This window comes from Elephantulus edwardii, unplaced genomic scaffold (genome assembly GCF_000299155.1).
Source record: "Elephantulus edwardii isolate Elephantulus edwardi_28Jun2011 unplaced genomic scaffold, EleEdw1.0 scaffold00067, whole genome shotgun sequence".
Taxonomy (NCBI): Eukaryota; Metazoa; Chordata; class Mammalia; order Macroscelidea; family Macroscelididae; genus Elephantulus; species Elephantulus edwardii.
The window spans coordinates 14,427,329-14,442,980 of record NW_006399817.1 but is presented as its reverse complement, the minus strand read 5'-3'; the positions used below and the strand labels follow the sequence as shown (position 1 = coordinate 14,442,980).

Here is a 15,652-nt window from a genome sequence, read left to right as displayed (position 1 = left end):
AATTTGTACCTCCTTCCATACCTGTTCAAATGTTTCCATATCAGTATATATCTCCAGTCTTACAGACTCTCGGGTATTCATTGGATCTGCGTTTTGCTCTGCTTATTTGGAGAAGGCTTAATTTGGTTTTTTGTTTGTTTGTTTTCTTCCCCACAATATTAATGCTGCTGGCTGCTATCTTGACACTATGTGACGTTTTTCTTGGTAAGAGTCAGGCTTTTTCTATTGAGTCTATAGAAGTTGTTGATAGTTCTTATTTTCATGATGTTTAATATATGGGGTGGGTCCCTCATTCACTGGAAGTCATTTTTGGGAAAGTTTGCCTTTCCTAAAATCCTTCAGGTTCTCTCTGATCTGCAGTGCAACCCTGCAGGAATATTGCCTTATTGTGGTCCCCTCTCCCAATCTCTACTGTCCTCCCTTTGTGTGCGGAGAGGCAGAGTGGTAGAAGACTAGGTGCTCCACGTAAGCAGTTTTTGTCCAAGGGGCTTTGAAGGTAGTTCTCTCTAACACCTCAGTGTGATAGCTGAAAAAAAAAATCTCCTCTGTTTATAGCTCTCTGTCATAAACTCTATTATCCTCTGGTCACTGGTATGGCCTTGCAGCAGCAGGGGTCACCAAATGGAAGAACCTTTTACAGGGTGGTTTCAGGCCCTTCTCTTCCCCACCTGAAAGTGCTGGCTCTGGGAAGAATATCTCACCTGATGACATCACGTCTTTTTTTCCTCTAAGGTGTCTTTTGGCTGCACAATTTTAAAGATTTATTTGTTTGTTCTTTTGACAGTGCATTCAGTACTGACAAAGGAATACTCAGAACTCTTCTCCAACATCATAACTCGAACATATCAGTTCTTTTGTCATCCATATTCATTGTCCAGATCTGTGATGCATAGCAAGTGATTGAAAAGAACATGGCTTGCATAAAGTGCACTTTAGTCTTCAAACTGACAACATTGTTCCTCAGTAACTTGGAGAGGGCCCTAATTGAAGACTTTTCCAGTATCCTCATCTCCTAACGGCTTGGATTAAGGATGTTGAGTGCAGAGACAAGTCAGATGAACTCATTGACAATTTCAATTTCTTCTTTATTTATCATCATGCTGCTTCAGTTAGTCCAGCACTGTTTTCTTTATGTAGAGCTGTATTTCATATTGAAGGTTATAGTCTTTGAACATCAGAAGCAAGTGCTTCAAGTGGTCCTCACATTGAGCAAGCAATGTTGTATCTGCATAATTCTACTTGTTGATTAGTCTTCTTTTAATGCTAATACTACATTCCTCATGGAGTCCAACTCCTTGCATGGATTCTCTCAGAATAGAGACTGGGCAGGTATGGAGAAAGGATACAATGCTGATAGACACCTTCCCTGATTATAAAACATGTAGTGTTCGCTTCCTCTGTTGAGATAATAACTTCTTTGTCTAGGTATAGTTTTTGCAAGAGCACACAACCAAGTATTCTAAGATTACCATTCTGTTGTAGATTCCCCATCTGTTCTGTTGGGGCATGATTTGCCTGTTGCTAATTACTTTATTTCAGAATCTCTTCAGATATCGATTTTAATCTTTTCTTTCTCTTCTCAGATTGTAATGACATTTTGTTTTCTTCATGGACGATATCTTTGATTTCATCCCATTACCCATCTAGTCTTTGATCATTAGTGTTTAATCCCTCAAACCTATTCTGGAGATGATTTTTTTTTTTAATTCAGGTGAGATAGACTCACCCAATGTTTACTTTAGTTGTTGTTGACTTGTTTTCATTTTCTTCAGCTTTAATTTGAAATTGCACATGAATAATTCATGGACTGTTCCATCCCCACCTAGCCTGATTTTGACTCCTCTTTTGAACTTCTGTAATAATTCTTTGCACAGATATAGTCAACCTCATTCCTTTGCAGTCCATCAGGTTAGGTACATGTATGTATGTTGTTGTTGTTATGTGTCATTGATTCTCCTGCAACTCATAGCGACCCTATGTACAACAGCCCTAAACCCTGCTCTATGCTGTGCAATCTCACTGTCTCTGACACACCTACTCCTATTACCACAGTCACTGAATCAATCTGCCTCCTAGAGGGTATTCTTTTCCTGCACTGTACCTCCACCCTCCAAAGCATGATATCCCTCTCCTTGCAACATGTCCAAAGTATGTCAGACAAAGCTTCAGAATCTTTGCCTCCAAGGAGAAGTCTGGTTTAACCCTCTAAAATTAACATGTTCATTTTCTTAGCAGTCCATGACATGTTCAATACTCTTCTTCAACACCACAGCTCAAAGGCATCAATTCTCCTTCTATCATGCATAATCATTGTCCAGTTCTCTGATGCACAGTAAGTGATTGCAAAGACCATGGCCTGAATCATGCACACCTTAGTCTCCAGAGTGGCATCATTGCTCCTCAGTACTTTAGAGAAGTCTCTAACAGCAGATTTTACCAACACAACACATTTTTTAATTTTCTCGCTGCTGGTGCCAAGAGTGTTGATTGTGGAGTCAATAACTGAACAGAAGATTTCAAAAGGCAGCACGAGAAGACAAAGTAAAGTATTGGACAAAGTAAAGACAATGGAATGTGCAAGGAGCTGGAATCAGAATATCAAAAGGACTGAACTCGCTCAGCATTTCTTAAGCTGAAAAAATTGAAGAATAAATTAAAGTCTTGAATTGCAATACTTAAGGATGCTTTGGGGAGAATATTAAATTATCTAGGAAGTAAGGGAAGAAGATGGAAAAAGTATACAAAATCATTGTACTAAAAGGAATTGTCCGGCACAGAAAAATTTCATGAAACAACATGTAAGCAAAAGCCTATCATGATGAAGGAAGAAGTTCAAGCTGCTTTGAAAGAATTGGCAAAAAATAAGGCCCCCCAGAACAGATGGTTTACCAATTGACATATTTCAGCTAACAGATGCTGCCCTGGACGTTCTCACCAAGTTTTGCCAAGAAATCTGGAGAACAACCACTTGGCCAAACTGACTGGAGGAGATCTATATTTGTTCCCATCCCAAAGAAAGGTGATCCAACAGAGTGTGGAAATTATCGAACAATATCATTGATATCACATGCAAGCAAGATTATGCTGAGGATTATTTAAAAACGCCTGGAACAGCACATCTGCAAAGAACTGCCAGAAGTATAGTCTGGGTTTAGAAGGGGTCGTGGTACTAGGGATATTGTAGCTAATGTTAGATGGATCTTGGCTGAAAGCAGGAAGTGCCAGAGGAATGTCTATTTTTGTTTCATTGATTTTGCAAAGGTATTTGACTATGTGGATCACAACAAACTGTGGCTGACTCTGAGAAGAATGGGAATCCCAGAACACTTGATTGTGCTAATGTAAAACTTATACTTGGACCAGGATGCAGTTGTCAGAAGAGAGAGCAAGGAAACACTGCATGGTTCAAAACTGGGGAGAGTGTATGACAGGGATGTGTCCTATTTCCATACCTTTTCAATCTGTATGCAAAACAGATTATAAAAGGAGGCCGGACTGTATGAGGAGAAATGTGGCATCAGGATTGGAGGAAGATCCATCAACAATCTGTGTTATGCAGATGACACAACCCTGCTTGCTGAAACTGAGGAGGACCTGGAGCCCTTGCTGTAGAAGTTCAAAGACTGCAGTCTTCAATAAGGACTGAGGCTCAATATCGAGAAAACAAAGATTCTCACTACTAGGCCATTGGCAGCATCTTGGTGGATGGTGAAGGTTCATGCATGTATAAAGATAAATTTTGTGGGAGTTTTCTTTGGTTTGTTCTTGGTTTTGCTTTTTAAGTATATATGATGAACAAATCATTGAACATACAAAATTCAATCATTTGACATCCAGCTTCATTTCTGTCACCAAGATCATACTTTCTGACTATCATTCCTTCCTCATTATTTCCAACTTTCACATTCGAGTAACCAGCAATTAATAGTGCATATTGTTAAATTGAATATTGATCAGGTGCATATTTGATCAATGTGGGGCTTCAAAAGTTGGTAGAAATTCTCAATTTCCTTCTCTTTGTCTTTCCTTGTTGGTGCACATATTTGAATAATAGATTAGAAGTTTTCCTTGTATAAAGATGGCATAGGATAGGACAGGGCTCAGATCTGTATTCACAGGATCACTATGAGTTGTCCTTGACTCAAGGGCACTTTAATAAAAATAAAAATAAAAAATAATAATAAAAACTTTATAACACATATGTACATATTCTTGCTTGTTCATAATTTAATTTTATTAGAACAGCACTGTCTGTCAATTTGCTCTACTAGGGTAACTTGTAGATTGCTATGATGCTGAAAGCTATGCCAACAATGTGTCAAATGCCTAAGGGATCATCCATGGTGGACAGGTTTCAGCAGAGCACTTAAAATAAGCAGACTAGAAAGCAGGGTTGGAAATCCTCTTCTGAAATACCAAGACTACAAAAACCCTGTGAAACCTGTGACATTAGTCCCAATATCTTTGGGATAGACAGTGTAGTGAAACATTTAATTTGTATTTATTGATCAAGAAATTATAGGTCCATTACTGAATGTTCTATTCTGAAGCTGAGTCAATAACATGTCAGTTTGTGGTTTTAGCCTTTGTTTTTGTAATACAGAATATTGCCAGGAGATCAAAACAAAGATTGGTAAAGGGAGCTAAGACAAAAATAGTCCTTGTCTAGTCTACCACATAATGTTGGCATGTTCGTAAATTATGTAGTGTTTTAAAGGACTTTTGGAAAAATCCAAAGGTATAATACAACTGAAGATCTTATTTTCAAAATCAGAGACATTGATTCTTAGTCAAATATACTGAGGTAACTCCTACACTCGTCAATATTGTTGAAGCAAGAAATGTTTGAGACAATAATTATGTATTAATGTGTTGTTTTATTAAGAAATATGTTTATGAATTACACAATGACACTTTTAGTTGGTCCACTCATTTCTCATTTAAAAGTGCTTTTGAGAACTTGAAGACATTAACAACAAATAGACATCTGAAGAACAGACGTAAATGAAGCTTATTTTATTTGTTGTTTCCTTAGAGACTTACCATTTCTAGCAGATTTAAGAGCAGTCGGCTGTGCCTTCTGACAGTATTATAAGCTCTACAACAAAGTTCCACAAAATCTTGGAAATGCTGTGGGTTTTTTCCTCCCTCTGTAATAAAGTACTCCATCTCAGAAGTAAAAATAAAAGGAGCTCGGTCCCTAGAAACAAACAAACAAAAACACAAACGCAATGAGTATCAGGAGGAAAAATGGTTTGTAGGACTAAATCAGGCTGATACCACAATTTATTTTCATCTGCATTTTCCTCTTATTTTCTCTCTGTATGGATGGGCCTCTTAATTGTGGATCAGCTGGAGATTTAATAATTGTAAACACTGAATAACAGAACTGGGCAGCAACAGAGACAGAAGGTCAAGTTATTTCACAATGGCAAACTATACAGTCCAAATGTTTGATTTGCAAATTGCTTTTGGATGGGAATATTGTCCTTTTAAAAGTAATTAATAATGAAGATGATATTTATGAAAAATTACAGCAAATAACTACTGAATTTTGAAGTGTTAGAACAGATCATGTGTTTTAATTCATTATTGTTGTTATGTGCTGTGTAGTTGCCTGTGAAACATAACGACCCTATGCTCAAGGGCTCTGAATTTTGCCCTATGTTGAACCAATCTCACCATCTCCAACACAATTGCCCTCATAAACCCACTTAGTGTCAATCCATATCATCTAGGGTCTTCCTCTCTTGTGCTGACTCTATCCTTCCAAACATAATGTTCCTCTAGACATATTATATGGTTAAAATGTAAGAAAATAATTAAGATGATGTAATCATCATTCAAATAAATAAATAAAGGCACAGGAGTTTTCATAGCATAGTGCCCAGCATGTGTTGCTAACCAAAAGGTCAATACTTAGAATCCACCAGCCACTTGCTGAAGAGGGGGAATGGGCAGTCTCTTCTTGTTAAGCTTTACAGCTTTACAAAATCATTGCTCCTGCATGCAGCATAGCATTCCATTGTGTAAATGTACCATAATTTCTCAATCTATTAGTTTGTAGCTGGACATCTGGGCTGTTTCCAAGTCCTTGCAATAGTGAATAATGCTGCTATGATTTTGTAAATTATTACCTAATGTGGGAGGGACTGGAAAGCATTATGCTGAGTGAACTAATTCAGTCCCACAAGGAAAAATATTGTATAAAACCATTATTGCAGAACGAGTATAAGGATCCAAGGGGGGTGAAGAAGGGTGGAAACAGAGGAGGAGGATGTGCCGGAGGAGGGAGGATTAATCATGGAATTGTAGAATTTGATGGGTGGGGATGAGGGAAATGGAAGAATCTGTTCTCAAAAACAATTCAGATTTTGTAAATAAACTAGTATTTTTTTAAAAAAAGTCAACTTGGGGAGGGGGAAGGGAGAGAGAGCAGGTAAAATGTGAAACAATTAATTAATGAAAATCTAACTTTTCTGTAAACTTTTGTTAAATTCACAATTAAAATAAAAAAATATTAAAAAAAGAAAAGATTTACAGCCTTAGAAACCTGTTATACCTCAGAATTGAATTGATGGCAGTGAGTTCGGCTTAATAAATACATTCATTTAATATATATCATGTCCACAAAGACAAGATTACTGTACCATCCATTGATAATTAAAGGAATAGTCATCTGTATGAATGCTGAATAAAAAGTAACTCTTTGGACTTACTGAGAAATGGCAGACTTGTGCCCTTCTCAAAGTCTCCCTCACCTAATAGTGGTCGTCATGAGCAAGTTATTAAACCTTTCCTTCTTTGTAAAATAGAGACAATAAGAGTATTGACCTCATAGAGTAAGCTATAACATATGTGCAAACTGATAGATAAATGCTCTACCTCTAGCATGAGCAGAGCTTGACTGAGCTTATATGGAGTCCATATCTAGATAAAGAAGCTGTTGTCTGAACAGAGAAAGAGAACACGGTATGGTTTAAAATCAGATACTAGGGCTATAACCTTCCTCCATACCTATTCAGTCTGTATGCTGAATAAATCATGTGAGAATTTGGACTTTATGAAGAAGAATGAGGTATCAGGATTGGAGGAATACTGATTAATAACATTTGCACGACACAACCCTCTTGCTGAAAGTGAGTAGTACCCAGGGTATCTGCTGCAGAAGATCAAGAACTGCAACCTTCCATATGGATTATATCAAAGAACACAAAATTGTCATCAATGGACCCATTGGCAATATCATGATAGATGGAAAGAAGCATGAAATTGTAAACAGCTTCATCTTGTTTGTATCTACAGCCAATGCCCTTGGCACTAGAAGTCAGAAGGTCAGAAGATGTATTGTACTGGGAAAATCTGCTGTAAGGAATCTTTCCAACGTTCTGAAGAGCATTCATGTCAGTTTAGAGACTACAGGGCACCAGATTCAAGATTCCATTTCATCTTTCCAGAAACTTCCTATGCATTTGAGGGTTAGACAATGTATAAAGATGATAAGAGAAGAATCAATGCATTTCAATTGTGGTGTTAGAGAAGAGTCTTGAATATCCCATTGACTGCTAGTGTCTTGGAGAAAGTACAGCCAGAAAGCTTTTTGGAGGCACAGATGGTGAAGCTTAATCTCACAAACTTTGGGTGTGTTATTAGGAGAGGCCATTCCTTGGAAAGGGACTTCATACTTGGAAAGGTGAAGGTCCAGTGAAGGAGAAGATTCTCAAAGAGAGAAAATTAGGCAGGGCCTCCAGAAAGAGGCTCAAATGTGTAGAGGATGTTAAGAATAGTGCAGGATATGTCAGAGTTAAGATCTGCTGTTTATAGAGTCACCATGAGTAGTACTCAACTCAGCAGCATCTAAAAGCAACATTACCAAGCAAGCATGGAATTAAATTCACACACACACACACACACACACACACACACACACACACACAGAATTCAGCACTATAAAAAATGGGTTGTTTCATGTAACCTCTCCTGATAAGCTATGTAAAATTCATCACAATTTAAGGAGAACTGTGAGTTTTGGTGGCCTAATAGATAAAGAATTGTACTCTCAACTCAGAGGAAGGCAAGTCAAATCTATCTGCCACACCTAGGAAGAAAGATGGGTATTCTCTTTCTGTGTGATTTATTGCCTCTCAAAATCTACTGAAAAGTCAGATATGTGTCAGTCCAGATTCCAATGCAATGTTTGACTTTTCACTTGACAAGTTTTAATATTGATAAAGATATAGACATGGGACTGGAAAGAGAACTCTCTCAGTAGAATATGCCAGCTAAACTCTATAAATACACCTATTCCTTTTTTAAATAGTGTAGTTCTTTTAATATTGCACTTGAGTAACTGATAAAGCTAGCAAACCAAAGTATACAAGCTTTAGACCCAGGTTGAAAACCTGTAAGCATGAATAATGTATTTGTACTCAGTATTGCAATGCAGAGTTCACTAAATATGCACTTAGAGATTTTTTTATCATTAAACATGTTATTGTTAATTTTATAGATTAAATCCTTTTGTCCCCCCAACAATATTATAGTAACCTTAAAGATTTATTAATTTAACATTTCTAAAATTTTCAGTTCACTTATAATAATATATAGTGGAATTGGCATCCAAGTAAATATCTAGAGAGCACTGAGGAATGTTTAGGTTTATACTTTTCCTGCTATTGCAAATGACTTTCATTTCTGACGAGTACATTTTGCTATTCAACAGAAAGAACACAAGTCTCTTGTCTAATATCTATGAGCTAATTGAGAAGGCAAATTTAGAATCTCCATTGGATAAGATACAACCTTGTATAATTACATAGCACAGAAAACCTCATATGTGCAATATAATGAGTACATAAGGGTACATGTACTATTACAAAGAGAACATTTAACATCCTGTGAGATCTCCAAGCCCTCCGCAAGTATTAACCGAGGAGACTTGCACCAATAATCTCTTAAGCACACAAATGTTCTCCCCGCCCCAGTACAGCCTCTTGTAAATGTGCTAGGTGTTCTACAATCTAAGATAGGATGCTAATTAATTTAGCTATGGGCTCCAAAATTTCCAGGTTAAAGCACATCAACTTTCTTATAAGAAAAGGACAGTTAAAATATCTACCTCTTCAAAATAATTAGTTCAACTTTCTTATATCTGTTAAAGGATCGGAATTTATAGTAGATTAGTATTTGTCATGAGCACAGTTAAGAAATCTCATAATTTCTCTCATTCTCCATGTTTTTCCTCTCTGAACAACTCTGTTAGTTGAGGGGGAAATGTACAGTTATGCTTTGTTTAGAACTCTAATACATGTTTGCAGTAGAAGTTATTCTGGATGTAAGGAAGGGGATTATTGGTGTTATCTGGATAAAAACTGGGCATGGGCTAACACATTTAAAGTAGTATGAAAGCAAAAAATCAAGCATAGTCTAAGTTATCTCTGAAAACACATAAATCACTCACAAGAAAGTTTGTGTTATGTGTTATGTTAGGTGCTGTCAAGTTGACTAGTACTCATAGAAATCTTATGGACAACATACTGGAATCATAATCTATTCTGCATCATCCTCTTGATAGTCTCCAAGTTCACGCCCACTGTTGTAGTCACTATATGAATTCATCTTGTTGAGAGTCTTCCTCTCCTATCCCAGAATGGGGTCTTTTTCAAAGGATTGGACCTTCCTGAGAACATGTCCAAAATACGTAAAACAAAACTTCATCATCCTTGACTCTAAAAGGCATCCTAGTTGTACTTCATCTAAGACAGATTTTCTGATTGGTAGCCCCTGGTATATTCAATACTCTTCACTAACATCACAAACAACGACATCATTTCTTCTTTGATTTTCCTTATTCATTGTTAACTCTCAAATGTATTGTTGTAATTGTTGTTATGTGCTGTTAAGTTGCTTGCAACTCATAGCGACCCTATTACAAGAGCCCTAAACCCTAATCTATCCTGTGTCAAATTCCTTGTGTCTGACACACCTACTCCCACAACTCCATCACTGAATTGATCCATCTCATCAAGGATCTTCCTCTCCGGTGCTGTCCCTCCACTCTCCCAAACATGATCTTTCTCTCCAAGGACTGGACCCTCCTTGTAACATGCCCAAAGTATGTCAGATGACGCTTCAGAATCCTTGACTCCAAGGAGTAGACTGGTTTCACCCTCTCCAGAACAAACCTGTTTGTTCTCCTAGCAGTCCATGGTATATTCAACACTCGTCTCCAGCACAATAGCTCAAAGGCATCAATTCTCTTTCTATCATCCCTAGTCACTGTCCAGCTCTCCAATGCAAAGCACAAAATTGTGAAGACTATAGCCTGGATCAGGCATACCTTAGTCTCCAGTGTGATGTCATTGTTCTTCAATACTCTGGAGAAGTCCCTGACATCTGACTTTCCCAAAGCAACTCATCTCTTTATTTCCTGGCTGCTGGTACCAAGAGTGTTGACTGTGGAGCCAACCAAACTAAAACTGTTAACTATCTCAATCTCTTCACCATCCATACTGATGCTGCCAATTGTATAGAAGAAATAAAATACTATAGACTGCATCTGGCACACTTACACTTTTAAACTGATATCCTTACTCTTTAAAATCTTAAAGAGGTTCTTCTTCATAGAATATTTTCCCAATGTACACATCTTTCTTTGATTTTTAAATTGCTTCTACAATGGGTGTTGATTATAGACCTAAGTAAAAGGAAATCCTTGATAACTGCAGTATTTTCTCTACATATCATGATGTTCAGCCCATTAGTCCAGGGGTAAGGATTTTTGTTTCATTGGTTGTTTTTTTTTTCTATGTTGAGATATAATTCATACTGAAGACTGCGGTCTTTGGTCTTCAGTAAGTGTTTCAAGTCCTCTTTATTTTCTGCAAGTGAAGGTGTTTCATTTGCATAACTCAGATTATTGATGAGTCTAACTCCAATCTATATACTACATTATTCTTCATTTAGTCTTGTTGTTGTTGTTATGTGCTGTCAATTTGCTTGTGACACATAGCGACCCTATGCACTACAGCTCTGAGCCCTGCTCTATTCTGAGCCAACCTTATTGTCTTTGACACACCTAACACTAGTGACTCCAGTCACTGAGTCAGTCTATCTCATTAGAGGTCTTCCTCTCGCAACCCTGATAGACACTTTTTCTAATTTTAAAAGGTGAAATGTTCATTTTTTTGTGTTTTGACAATGGCTTCTAAATTTAGGTATAGTTTTCTCATGAACTCAATTAAGTGTTCTGGGATTTCCACTATCTCAATGTTATTCATAATGTGTAATAATCTGCACAGTCAAATAAATGCTTTTGTGTAGTCATTAAACAGGAAAATCCTTCTGGTATTTTCTGTTTTCAGCTAAGTTCCACTCGACCATAGCAATGATATCCTTTTCTACCATGGCCACTTTGAAATCTAGCTTAAATTTCTGGCAGTTCTCTGTTAAAACACTCTTCCTGTTGCTTTTGAATAATCTTCAGCAAGCTTGTACTTTCATGTGAGATTAATGATTTTGTTTGATAATTTCTGTATTAATTTGAATCATTTTTTTTAACAAAAAGAAATATACGTCTCTTCCACTCAGTTAGGGAGCTCTGAGGGCCTACTGATAAGAAGCTATGATGCAATCGCAAAGCATGCAGTTCAAATTCACTGGCTGCTCCAGAGGAGAAGGTTGGCAATGTCCTCTCATACAACTTACTGCTTCTGAAAACCCGCTGGAAAGTCAGCTATGAGGTGATTCTAAGTCAATGGCCCACAACAATGTCAATTAGCCAGGAAGCTGTCTTCCAAATTTCTCAGAATAGTTTGTGAGCACTTACTTCCAGAGCTGCATCTACTGAAACATCTCAACTGATATTCCATCAAGTCATGGGGCTTTCTTTTTACCAATGCCTTCAGTACAGCTTGAAATTCTTCCTTCATTAACATTAGTTTTTAACCTCTTGCTACTTTCTGAAGAATATTTTTTCTACTTCCTGAAATGGTTCGATGTTTTTGCTGACTGTATTCTTCTCCCCTTTTGATTCTTCTTGAAAGCATCATTTAAGGTTTTGCCCATGTTGTTGTTATATGCCATCGAGTCGCCTGCGACTCATAGTGACCCTATGTATAACAGCCCTAAACTCCGCTCTGTCCTGTGCCAAGCGCACTGTCTCTGACACTCCCATCCCAATTATCCCAGTCACTAAATCAATCCACCTCATAGAGGGCCTTCCTCTCCTGCGCCGTCCCTCCACCCTCCCAAGCATGATGTCCCTCTCTAAGGACTGGTCTCTCCTCACAACATGTCCAAAGTATGTTAGACGGAGCCTCAGAATCCGTACCTCCAAGGAGCCGCCCGGTTTAACCCTTTCCAGGGCAAATCTATTTGTTTTCCTAGCAGTCCATGGTATTCTCAATACTCTTCTCCAGCACCACAGCTCAAAGGCATCAATTCTCCTTCTATCCTCCTTGGTCATTGTCCAACTCTCTGATGCATAACAGGTGATTGCGAAGACCATGGCCTGTATCAGATGCGCCTTAGTCTCCAGAGAGACACTGTTGCTCCTGAGTACGTTTGAGAGGTCCCTAACGGCAGACTTTCCCATCGCGATACGCTTTTTGATTTCCTGGCTGCTGGTGCCAAGACTGTTGACTGTGGAGCCAAGCAAACTGAAGCTGTGAACAATCTCAATCTCTTCACCATCCATCCTGATGCTGCCAATTGGTCCAGTGGTGAGAATCTTTGTTTTCTTGATGTTGAGCCTTAGTCTATATTGTAGGCTGCAGTCCTTGACCCTTTGCAGCAGGTGCTTGAGGTCCTCTTCAGTTTCAGCAAGCAGGGTTGTGTCATCTGCATAACGCAGATTGTTGATAAATCGTCCACCAATCTTGACCCCACATTTCTCCTCATAGAGCCCAGCCTCCCGGATAATCTGCTCTGCATACATGTTGAAAAGGTATGGAGATAGGATGCATCCCTGGCATACGCCCTTCCCAATTTTGAACCATGCAGTGACAAAGCAAAATATTGCAATGAAATGTGCAAGGAGCTGGAGTCAGAAAATCAAAAGGGCCGAACTCGCTCAGCATATCTTAAGCTCAAGGAACTGAAGAACAAATTCAAACCTCAAGTTGCTATAATCAAGGATGCTTTCGGCAGAATGTTAAATGATCCAGGAAGTATTAAAAGAAGATGGAAAGAATATACTGAATCACCGTATTGAAAGGAATTGGAAGACACAGAAGAATTTAATGAAACAACATATGAGCAAGAGCCTATGGTGATGAAAGAAGAAGTTCAGGCTGCTTTGAAGGAAATGGCAAAAAATAAGGCTCCAGGAATAGATGGTATACCAATTGACATATTTCAGTTAATAGATGCTGCCATGGACGTGCTCACCAAATTGTGCCAAGAAATTTGGAGAACGACCACTTGGCCATCTGACTGGAAGAGATCGATATTTGTTCCTATCCCAAAGAAAGGTGACCCAACAAGGTGTGGAAACTAAAGAATAATCTCACTGATTTCACATGCAAGCAAGATTTTACTGAAGATTATCCAAAAACGACTGGAACAGCACATCAACAGAGAACTACCAGAAGTCCAGGCTGGGTTTAGAAGGGGTCATGGTACTAGAGATATTGTAGCTGATGTTAGATGGATCTTGGCTGAAAGCAGGGAATACCAGAGGAATGTCTATCTGTGTTTCATTGACTACGCAAAGGTATTTGACTGTGTAGATCATAACAAGCTATGGCTGACTCTGAGAAGAATGGAAGTCCCAGAACACTTGATCGTTCTAATGTGAAACTTATTCTTGGACCAGGAGGCAGCCGTCAGAACAGAGCAAGGGAACACTGCATGGTTCAAAATTGGGAAGGGCGTACGCCAGGGATGGTTTTGCCCATAGAGTCCTTCAAAATTGCCACATGAGGCTTGTCTTAGTTTTCAATGCTTTCAGCTTGAGAAAGTCCAAGTATGTTTTTTCTTTTTGGTTTTGCACCTCAATTCTGTATATCTCTTTATAATACTTTGCCTTACCTTCTCAAACAGCCCTTTGATATCTTCTGTTCAGCTCTCTTACTTCAGCATTCCTTCCCCTTCTTTTGACTTTTCATTCCAGTGCAAGTTTCAGAGTTTCTTCTGATGTACATTTTTATTTGTTACTTCTTTCCTATGCTTTCAATGATTTTTTTGCCTTTTTCCAATCAGTATTATACTTATTATAACTCACATATTTCAGGTTCTGCCTACTGGTAAAGTGAGTAGTACCTTAGTTCTTAAAAGTTTGTGAGTAGCCATCTAAGATAAAATAATTGGTATCTCTTCTAATCCAGAGCTAAAAAGTAACAAGGAAACCAGGGTTACTAAGAAGAAATAAACTTGTAAGTTTGACAGCTTCAACTTCAACAACTCTAAAGACCAGAACAACTAGATGGTATCTAAATATCATTACTTGCCAAACTGACTGAGGGCACAGTAAATGACATTAATTAGAATGGGTGGGGGGAAGCAGAACACTCAAATTGTTTATAGTGATCAGACTAACCAGACCATCTGAGACCAGATGGTTCCCTGAAACTATCTCCCTGAGTTATTCTTTAAACTTCACACCAAAATTATCCTCTGAGATTAATTTTTAATAGAAAAGCAGAGTGAAATACAAAAGAAATTATTTGATCATTAGTTTGGGCCTCTTTTATAATATAGTAAAATAGAATAAAATAAAACACCTGTATCAGTACAAAAGGTCAACATTTAATTGAAAGCAAAAATAAGAAGATACAGAGATAGGGAAACTAAAGTATTTGAAATGGAAAATAAGAACAAAATTAATGAGAAAGTTGACATAATGTGAAAAATATAATAAATGACATTGATCAATTTGCGTAGATATTGTCAAAAGAGAACTTAACTATCTATGAAAGCATTCAACAATAATTAAATATAACTAAAAAGCAATGGGAAAACCTTCCTTAATATTCTCACTCTTTAAGAAAATGTCACCATTAAGATATTATTGAATTGAAATGTAAGGCTTATTATATAATAATACCTTTATGAAGTGAGAAAATTATTATATTGAAATAATTCTTTCAAGGAAACAGAAAAAATGTACAATTCACTTTAATATATATTTTTGTGGAGAAAATAAAGCTAATCATTAAGCAATGTTTCAGAAGAAAAACCAATTGGTTTAAGAAAGTTAGCGGAATTCCTCATAGTTTTTACTGTCATGATTAGCCTTTTTTTCCCATTAGAATCATTAAGCAATGCTGGAGCAGTGTCATCTTTAGATTTCATCTGAAAGTATAAATCCTTCTTATTTAATTTCAAATTGAAAACCAGTAAGAAGGAATTGTATGTTCATATATAAGACACGAAATCCCTCACATTTATATGAGAGATACGTTTTCATATTGTAAGTGTTCAAAAAGATAAAAACTAAGACATTATCTAAAAGGGGGGGAAATTACTACAAACCAATAGATTTAAGAAAGCTAGTGGAATATCTTGTTGTCTTTACTATAGAGGCTAGATAGCTTTTTCACCAGAATCTTTATCTAATCTCATAATTAAAACCAGTGTAGTTAATAATATGGTTTTTATTGTTGATTTTGTTGTTGTTGTTGTTATGTGCCATCGAGTCGTTTCCGACTCA

General features: G+C 37.4%; 1 protein-coding gene across 1 annotated transcript in view; it reads right to left on the bottom strand.

Annotated features, from left to right (window-relative positions):
* Positions 1-15,652, bottom strand: part of PIK3C2G (phosphatidylinositol-4-phosphate 3-kinase, catalytic subunit type 2 gamma) — a 576,625-nt gene that overhangs the window by 200,959 nt on the left and 360,014 nt on the right. Inside the window, exon 24 of the mRNA XM_006888484.1 lies at positions 5,044-5,200. Within this exon, the coding sequence (XP_006888546.1) occupies positions 5,044-5,200 (157 nt within the window). The remainder of the gene's footprint in view (positions 1-5,043; positions 5,201-15,652) is intronic.